This window comes from Thermobia domestica, chromosome 1 (assembly GCF_964235325.1).
Source record: "Thermobia domestica chromosome 1, izTheDome1.hap1.1, whole genome shotgun sequence".
Classification (NCBI taxonomy): Eukaryota; Metazoa; Arthropoda; class Insecta; order Zygentoma; family Lepismatidae; genus Thermobia; species Thermobia domestica.
The window spans coordinates 320,375,825-320,386,302 of record NC_137454.1 but is presented as its reverse complement, the minus strand read 5'-3'; the positions used below and the strand labels follow the sequence as shown (position 1 = coordinate 320,386,302).

General features: G+C 38.6%; 1 protein-coding gene across 1 annotated transcript; it reads left to right on the top strand.

Moving 5' to 3' along the window:
• Positions 1-354: 354 nt before the first annotated feature.
• LOC145680790 (uncharacterized) lies at positions 355-4,876 on the top strand. Its single transcript, XM_081751826.1, has 2 exons — positions 355-1,717; positions 4,809-4,876. Exons 1-2 carry the CDS (start codon positions 355-357, stop codon positions 4,874-4,876), a joined length of 1,431 nt encoding a protein of 476 aa, XP_081607952.1.
• The last annotated feature ends 5,602 nt before the right edge of the window (positions 4,877-10,478 follow it).

Below are 10,478 nucleotides of genomic sequence, written 5' to 3'. Positions count from 1 at the left end.
CCCCACATATAGCTATCGCTGCAAAGCACGGCCAACGGCCGAACCTTTAAATCCGGAGCTCACTGTTCCGCTGCGACCCGTCCTGCCTGACATTCAACACAATGTACCACCCCAACCTCTTGGCGAAGCAATTTCCATCCATCAACTCCTTTCGTTCTTTACCATCGCATTGCAAAATATTCATCCTTTTCTACGTCAACATATTCTCCAGGTGGTCAATCACGCAGCCCGCATCATCTTTAAATATTCTTTCCAAGCTACTTACTCTGGACCTCATGTCTATTTTCATGCCACCCCTCTTGACGAATTACATGTCTCCTCCGACACTTCCAACACTACTCCTGCACCTTAATCATGGATATTTCATTGCTGTTTCTTAATATTCGGTCACTTACTTCCCAGTACACTCTCTTCGAACAGCTACTTCTAGAAGAAACTATTCAGGCTTTCCTTCTGAACGAAACTCTCCTTACTCCATCTATGACGTTCAGGATACCTCGCTATACCCTACTCCGTTCAGATTCTACCATTGCAGCACGCCGAGCAAACGGAGGAGTGGCCATTGGCTTCCATCCTTCGATTAGTCACCGCCAATATCATCCAGCATTGATTAATGTTCCAGAGTATCTCATTACTACGTTGTACTTCCACTCCCTTTACGTTACCATAGCTACCATATATGTACGCCCTGGACATCCCATCCCACGCTCATTCTTTCTTTACATCTCCAATAACTTTAAATATTATATCATAATGGCCGACATCAATATTCACAGCCGTCCAGCTAATCAGAAACAAAGCTTCCTTGACTTCATTACTACTCATACCACCGGCCATGTTTTTGATATACCTAAAGCAACCAGACCCATCACGAATACCACACCTGACGTAGTTATTTCTTCTGGCAATCTCTTCCAGCGTTGCACAATTGAAGTGCTCGATTCCATAGGTAGTGATCACCTTCCTATCAAACTTCATATCGATCAACCGCAGGCTCCTACTCTTCGTTTGCTCCCTGAACCTCGTCGTGTTCCACGATTTGATCAAGCCAAGTGGAATGACTATCGCACTACTATTGCTGAAGATTTGGTTATCATCGAGCCTCCTACTACCGAAGATGATCTCTACGCACGGGTCTCTGAAATCACTCATTCCATTCATCACGCTTCTGACCTTCATATACCCACAACTGAAATAACCAGGTACCAACCACGTTTACCGCCAAACTACCTACCTCTCATACATCGTTCTCGCGAATTCTTTCGCGAATATCAGCGCACTGGTAACCTAGAAGCTCTTCGTCATCATCGCCAACTTCAGCGCACTGTACGTAACTACGTCAAGGCACATAAGCTTCGCAACTGGGTGAAGACGTGTAACAACTTAGCTGAAACTTCACACCCTACTAAGTATTGGAAGCGATTTCATATGTTGACTGGGAAGGTTACTCGCACACCATATCCGCTGTTAGTAAATAACCAACCATTACACACAGACGAAGAGAAAGCGAACGCCTTTGCAGACCACCTGCAGACTACCTTCACCCCATTCCCATCTGATTTTGTTCAAAGACATCCTACTGATCGCTTGAACTTATCATCTTCATATCTACAACCCAGCGCAGCACACATTCTTCCAGACGACAATCCTCTCACAGCTCCAATTTCTACATCTGATATCGCCACCGTCGTAAACCGCAAGCGCAACACAGCTCCTGGTATCGACCACATAACTTATCGTCATATCAAAGAGGCTCCTTATTGTCTTCTTCTGCTTCTTTCATATATATATTCTTTTATTCTCCGGACCGGCTACATCCCCTGTGACTGGAAGACTTCTTCCACTCTCATGTTTCTTAAGCCCAACAAACCTCCAGATTCTGTTGCTTCTTACCGTCCAATACAATTAACCTCCGTTTTTAGCAAAATTCTTGAGCGCATCATTGTCATCAGACTACATCACCATCTTTCTCAATATAATCTCTTGCCTGTACACCAAGCTGGTTTCAGACCTAATTTCAGCATCAATGATCAATTGCTCAGACTTCTCAACCTAATCACAAATCATTATAACACTGCTCGGCCTTCATGCCTCATTCTTTTTGACCTAGAGAAGGCTTTTGATAAAGTGTGGCATTTAGCCCTCATGTTCAAACTTCACCGTTTTAGGCTTCCACTCTGCTACCTCCGTTTCATTTTCCATTTTCTTTCTAACCGCCTATCTTATGTTACCATCAATAGTTCTTCATCACATCCGATCTTTATCCATTCTGGTGTACCTCAAGGCTCCGCTCTCTCGCCTCTTCTATACCTTCTGTTTGTAGCCGATATGCCAACCCTTTCTCCCAATGTTCATACTTTTCAATATGCAGATGACACTGCCTTTCTTTGCACAGCCAGAACTATTCAACAAATCAATTCTGCACTCCGCCTAGCAATAGACTCTTTTCTCCGATGGTGTGCTAAGTGGCGCCTTCATATAAACTCGACTAAGACTCAAGCTATCGTCTTCATACCACCTCGAAAACGTTCTCGAGTTCAGAAAAACCCCAATCTACTTAATCTAGAGGTTCATGGCACACGAATATCACCTACTAAACAGGTTACCTATCTTGGAATCATAATCGATCATCACTTAACTTGGCGGCCCCATCTTCAAGCAATCATTCGTAAAGCGTATGCTCGGCTCAATTTACTAAAACGTCTAGTTGGTACCACATGGGGATTGCAACCCACTACAATCCTTAATACGTATAAGGTATTCTTACGTCCAGTTCTAACTTATGGTCATCCCGCTTGGGTTGCTGCACTACCTTTTTTCTATCAGAAATTACAAGTTCTTGAAAGGCACGCATTTCGTCTGGCTTATAGGATCAAGCTTCCCAGTCCGACACAGGAGCTTTACGACCGTATCTCTTTTCCTACCATTCTCCGTCATCTTGAACAGTTGCGACTAAAGTTCATCACAAACCGGTTTCAGCAACGTCATCCATTACTTCTAGATACTATGGATGCCGACCGCCACTATGATTTAGGATATCAATTTTCTACTTGCCCTCTATCCCTACTCTTCGCTTTATATCTCAAAACCATTCCACCAGACCATCCAGATCATTTTGTCGCTTCAGCTTATTCTTCTGAACACCTTCCATTTCATATATCACCTACATATGCTGCACCGTAACCTATTGTGCTAACAGGGCTCCACTTGTCTACATTACTGTCCAGAGCAGCCCCTGGACAAGAAGATAATCTGCATTCGTCTCACTAACATATCCTTGTGTTGTCCTGTCATATGCACTTCATTGTCATTTTTTTCCCAGTCCTCATGATTATGAACAAAGTTCATAATGTCCAATGAAATTGAATAAAATGCAATACAAGCAATAAACTGAAATTATGATCTAAATAAAATAAATGATTCCTTCCGCTTACTCTTACTTCCCATAGACCACCTCCAATATCCTTCCTTCCCCAGTCTCTGCACTCCTCACCCCGGATAGAGGGCGTAACCCTCGCAAGGGAGCTAGCCTTCGGCTAGCACTAAAAAAAAAAAAGATAGTTCTCTTTTGTAGTTCGTTGAATACTGTGTTGCCATGGCATCTCGTGGTTGTAAGAATAGACCAGACTTATTTTGTTGCATCTGTGGTGAATTTGTTCCACACAGACAGAAAATTACAGATTTTGTAAGAAGGGCATATTTCGCATACTGCCGTATGGAACTTGGAGATCAAGATAAATCGTGGACTCCACACAATCTGTGTAGATCTTGTGTGGAATCGTTGCAGAACTGCAGCACTGGAAAGCGGTCATCTATGCCACTCGCAGTACCAATGGTGGGAAGAGAACCCAAAAACCACAGCGACGATTGCTACTTCTGTTCCTGTGAAATTGTAGGACACAATACTCGAAACAAGACAAAGATAGTGTATTCTAATATTCCCTCCGCAATGAGACCTGTGCTGCACGGCCTAGACTTGCCTGTTCCGACACCTTCATCAATTCCTGAGTTTGTAAGTGGAAAATAGTGAAATTGAAGATGAAGTTTACAACCTCTTTAGCGGATCTCGTCATCACCCCATACCACTCACTCAACGCCAGCTCAATGATCTAGTTAGAGACATAAATCTGTCTAAAGAATCTGCTGAACCTCTTGGTTCCAGACTTAATGAAAATAACTTGCTGGCCTGTGGAACATTTTCCTGGTACAGATATCGGGAAAAAGAATTTGTGCAGTATTTTTCAAAAGAAGGTTCTGTCGTGTCTTGTTGTGATGTGTCAGGTTTGTTGATCAAGTTAAATTTCTCTTGCCTTTCTAGTCATTGGAGATTATTCATTGACTCAAATAAAACAAGTTAAAATTTGTCCTGTTACATAATGGAAATAAGTTCCCCTCAGTTCCTATTGCTCATTCTGTGTTATTGAAAGAAACATATGATAATGTGCAATTTATTCTTAATAAAATTAAATACGACGCACATGGTTGGGTGTTGTGTGGAGATTTGAAGATTTTGAGCATTGTACTTGGGCAACAAGGTGGGTATACAAAAATACCTTGTTACATCTGCGAGTGGGATAGTAGGACACGAAATGACCACTGGGGAAGGAAACACTGGCCATTACGGAAAACACTGAACGAGGGATCAAAAAGATCATTCAACAAAATTTAGTCAGTCCTGAGAAAGTTATACTTCCTCCCCTTCACATAAAATTAGGATTGATGAAACAATTTATTAAGGCACTCGACAAGGAAGGCGAATGTTTCAAGTTCATATGCAACAAATTATCCTTCACTTTCATGTGCCAAAGTGCAAGAAGGTGTCTTCGTTGGTCCAGATATTAGGAAGTTAATGAAGGATAAAAACTTGCAACAATGACTAATGCTGAAAGGGATGCTTGGATAGCATTTAAAAGCGTGGTGGTGAAATTCCTGCGGTACCACAAAAGTACTAATTACAGAGCAGTTGTTGAGAATGCATTAGTTAAATATCAAGAACTGGGTTGCAACATGAATCTCAAGTTGCATTTCTTGCATTCTCATCTTGATTACTTTCCACCAAATCTCGGAACATTAAGTGAGGAACAAGGCGGACGGTTCCACGAAGACATGAGGGATATGGAGAAAAGATATCAGGCACTTTGGAGTGTTAGCATGATGGATTACTACTGTTGTACATTGCACAGAGAAACTTCAGAAGAAAATCACAAGAAAATTAGGAAAGCTTATAAGAGAAAGCTTGCTAAAAAGATGTGAAAAATAAGTATATTATATGACTGTGTTGATTTCCATTTTACAATGTATATATTTATGTATACATTTCCATATTATATGTATATATGTAGTAATCTGTATGTGCAGAGAATCTTACATTCTTTTCTTTGTCTGCATTCACATTAAACAAAACATGTTAAGTTATTTAGCATAATAAGCTCTTTAGTCTGATAGAAGATAAGAAATAAGGTATAATAAAGCAGTATTGAATACCGAAGAAGGCCCAAATTTTGACATTGATTTGTAAGAAAACCTTACGTGATAGGGAAAAACGAATTCATTATTCGTAATCAGCTAGGAACAAAGAATTAAGTTCACCTATAAATCAAAAACCAACATAAACTTTTTTTCAATTTGCAGCCCTGTGTTATTCAACTATAAGCATTCACCCATGAAACCAAACTTTGGTCACATGCACTAAGTTCTTGTCAATATCATGAAAATGTTATTTCGATATTAATTTTATGATCACACAGTCAAAATTTCCAACGGATGCTTGAGCCTCGTAGCTAAGGTCATAACCATGTAGCCGGCATCTATATTGTACGGAATTACCGATGTTCAATACTACATTTCCGTTTAGTTTTGAAAGAACACCACTAATATGTTTTGAAATGAAATGAAATATCTAGTTTAACGTCCCACGTATCTGCACCAAGGCTAAGGGAGACGGTGATAATGAAAAATGAATGAGATGGTGGAATGAAGAAAGTAAAGGAAACGGGGAAACCCCGATGAAACCCATTCACACGATGTCTGTCCTTCGAAAAGCTCACATGGAGCAAGATGACTCTTGTTTGGCTTGAAAACGAGTAATAACTACAGAAAACGCGAACAACCGATTCAGAAAGCGACACACTGTAGCTATATACCATAGGAGCAGATCGACTCACACGGACTGTATAAACACTTGGGAACACATTCACTCCAGCAGCAGTTTTACTGAAGCCAAGAACTTCAAGTGAAAGACACAATGATTCTTTCCCCTTCCTTTTTACATTCTAAAAAATCAAGTAGTACTGGTATTTGTGCAAGACTCTTGCGCAATAGTCTTGGTCTTGGTCTTGGTCTTGCAGGTATGGCCTTGCTCTTGGTCTTGGTCTTGCAACGGGATTCCTGGTCTTGGTCTCGCATGCAAGAATCTTGCAAAAACTACAAGATCAAGACCCTTGCGCTCATCACTACATAAATGCGCTACTACGAAGGGCGTCTAGTAGATCTTATCAGAAATGAATTGAACTTACTCGTATTATTTCTCGACGCAGTCTTTTGTCCTGCCTGCTGCAGTTTTGTCATCAGAGCTTCTTTATTAGGTATCTTAAAATACTATTTCCCCGTTTCACCACCATTGGAAAATTTCCTGAATCACTTCGCTATCCATGATACAACAAATAATGATTCAGACTCATAAGTCGAATCTATTTTATGTCTCTATATGCTACTCAGGCAATTTTAATTTTCTTACAATTAACAAAGAACAATTAATTCTTACCCCTTTGAATAGAGAATGGGTGGGAAACCAGAGAATGGGTGGATGACAAAATAGAAAGAAACCAGCAGAAGCAGAAGCTCAATTAGAAGTCACAGAAAGGAAAGAAAAAAACAGGATCCTGGGTACATCGATTTTTTTTATTTTTACAGTCTACCCGTTTAAAAGGTTGCGCCCTTTCTTCGGGGTGGGTACATCGAAAATCCATTGGCAACAATAAATAAAAAGAAAGAGATTGTAACGTATGATCTTTCATCTTTACGCTATTATTCTTACTTAAGTCTGTTTAAAATTCAATTTATTACATTGTAATTTTTCTTTAATTTTTTTTTTTTTGTCAAGATGAAATGGTATAAACTTTTGTTCCTTGGTGTACTTGGAGTATATATCTATCTACATAAGCTTATATTGTATTGCCCTCTGGTGGTAATTTTCATGGTTTCTGGCCCTCGTCATCTATGACCAAGTTAGAAGCCATGAAATCCACTTGACCTACGGGAGCAATTTTTCTTCGTTAGCTGCACCTAGTAATATTTGGGTTGTTTGTTAGTGCTATATTTTGTGTGAAGGTGATATAATTCATTAATCAATATGGTGCTCCAATGAAAATATTTAAGCGCAGGCATTATTAAGAGTGTTGTTTTGATAATTGTAACTTTGTGTCGGCATTAGACAGATTAATCAACCATATGTCCTACGTGATTCAACAGGGAACGTAAGTATTGCACCTTTTCGTTTTCTATAATTAACTAGTTGTTTTCACTAGTCATTTTTTTGGTTGCTTAATTGATATCTTTTTTCTTCTTTTATTAAACTTGCTTTACATTACGTACTTTCTTCGGCCAGCTGTATAACGAGGCATTTCTGGTTTGTAGTCCGTTCTGGTGACCCATCGAAGTACGAGAGAATTAGACAAGTATAGAATTCTGTAAAGCAAATATAATACTATTCTAGCATGGTATCTTCGATTTAGAACATTTTGCTGTAATTAAAATAATAGTTGGATTGTTATTTTTTATATCGCTAATTTTGTTGCAAAATTTACTGTTAAAAATATACTTCACATATATGTACAGCAATTTCGAAATTATCTATTAGATTGAAACTATATTTGAAAAATCATATTAGTTAATCTAGAGTAACAACCCGTTCATTGCATCTTAATAATTGGCTTGGGGAGACCTTTTATTAATATTGCGTATCCCTCTCCCGGATGTAGGCCTATCCGGGTTATTTCTATAACACACAGCCTTACATTACAAGATGTACTCAGGTTTTGCTGTTTTAAATTTCGATTTTCTATGGTCCAAATTCTTGTTTTGAAAATTTCAGATGGATTATATGTTTTCGAAGTTGCTCATTCAGAATCTGGTGTTAGTTATTTTTCTATCACCGTAGAAATACTAGCAATTCACTAATTACGCTCGAACAGGGGTGCCCACAAGGGGGGGGGGCTATGACGCAAACTGCGTCATTGAAATATTTGGGGGGGTTAAAAATCTATATAAATATGTTTGAGGGTGTGTAAAAATTAATCGAAAAGCTTTTTTTCATGGAAGAACACCTACGGATAGACAATTGAGGGGGGGGGGGGGTGCGTCATGGACATGAGGAGGGTGGGCACCACTGCGCTCGAACCTATTAGTACCTGCTTGCTTTGTAGTTCATTAAGAGTTCCCTAGATGGCAGCAGTCCACGTGTAAGCAATTATACGGCTGATGAAGGCAAGAGGAAAGAAAATTAGTTATAAATTTAGTCCATATAATCTATATTTATTTCTAGCTACCAATTGAGTTGTGTAACTTGCATAACAATGTCCCAAACAATCTCTGGTATAAATTGTTTTGTAAGTCAGAGATTGATATTTTCCAGTTTTTGTATGAGCAAATGAACTTGTGTAACATTCAAAATATTAGTTGGATTTGCTTCTCCTGTGATCCTGTGCTCCTGTGCTGTAGACAAAGAAGAAATGGCAATCGTGGTTGTAAAAATACGGATGTGTTTTGTTATATTTGCGGTGAATTTGTTCCTAAGAGACAAGGGCAATGCTTTACGGTATTTGTTAAAAAAGCATATCACGCTTATTTTCATATATAACTTTGTGATCAATCTAAACCATGAGCTTCACATAAAGTGTGCCGTTTTGTGCTGAATCTTTGAGAAATTGGAATGAGGAAAAATAGGTGTCTATGTCCTTTGGAATTCCTATGGTTTGTAGGGAGCCCAAGAATCATAGTGACGAATGTTACTTCTGCTCAAGCGCGCCCATCAGGGGAGGACAAGGTGGGGGGATCGTCCCCTAGAGGAAATTGTACTTCGAAAGGTCCAAAAGCCAACAGAATTTTTAGAATATTTACCGCAAAATTTGAAACTATATTTGAAATGTCACTTATACTTGCCTCCCTCTGGAAACCACAACACCACAACATGGAGGCCCTTGCTTCTGCTGTTGTGAAATTGTTGACCTCAATACAAGAAATAAGAAGGTAGTTCACCCAAATTCAATAAGCTGTCATTCATGTGAGTCATGGTCCAGTCATTCCTACCCCAAAACCTTCATCACTGCTAGAGTGCGTTTGTGATTCTAGTTCGCTAAGACAGGAAAGTGACATAGAAGATGACAATTTTGAACCGTCTAGTGGTTCATCTCAGCCTAAACTTTATATATATATATATATATATATATATATATATATATATATATATATATATATATATATATATATATATATATATATATATATATATATATATATATATATGTATGTATAAAATGGTCTTAATGATTTGGTTCAGGACTTAAATCTGTCGAAGAGTCAGCAGAAGTTCTTAGTTCTAGGCTTCACAAAAGGAACCTTCTGGCATCTGGAACGACATTTGCCTGGTACAGGCAGAGAAAGACAATTTTTACCCTACCTTGTACAAGAAAAGTCTCTTGTGTACTGTTATGATGTGTTGGATTTGCTTAATAAGTTAAATTTTCCTGTGATTGCCACTAATTGGAAACTGTTTGTTGATTCTAACAAAACAAGTTTAAAATGTGTTCTTTTACACATTGAAAATAAGTACCCATCTGTACCTATTTTCGACCTATCTGTACCTTGCCCATTCGATTTTAATGAAATAAACTTACGAAACGATTAAATTAATTCTATAAAATGAATTAAATATCAAGAACATGGGGGGAGGGGGGAGTGTGTGCTGATTTCAAGATTTTGGGCATTTTACTAGAACAGCAATCTGGATATACGAATATGCCATGTTTCATTTGCGAATGGGATAGTAGGTCTAGAAGTGAGCATTGGGTAACAAGGAAACGGGCATTATGGGTACTCTGGTATCCAGGATCTAAAAATATTCCACATGAATGTTTAGTTGGTTAGGACAAGATATTACTTCCACATCTTCACATTAAGTTGGAACTCATTATACAATTTGTGAAAGAAATTGACAAACATGGACAATATTTCAAGTTTATATGTAATAAATTTCCATCCTTGTCCTATGGAAAAGTGAAACAAGGCATATTTATTGGTCCCGATATACGAAAACTTATGAAAAACAGAGGTTTTTAAGCAACAATGAATACAGCTGAGAGAGATACCTGAGTGGCATTCACAAGTGTACAATTTTTTCGGTAACTAGAAAAGTCTAGACTACAAGAACATCGTAGAAACTGTTATTGAAATTTCAAGAACTTATGTGCGACATGAGTCTT

Coding starts and splice junctions, on each gene's coding strand:
- LOC145680790 (XM_081751826.1), top strand. CDS start 355: ATGGATATTTCATTGCTGTTTCTTAATATTCGGTCACTTACTTCCCAG. Junction 1,718..4,808: donor CAAGCGCAACACAGCTCCTG/GTATCGACCACA, acceptor CATGTGCCAAAG/TGCAAGAAGGTGTCTTCGTT.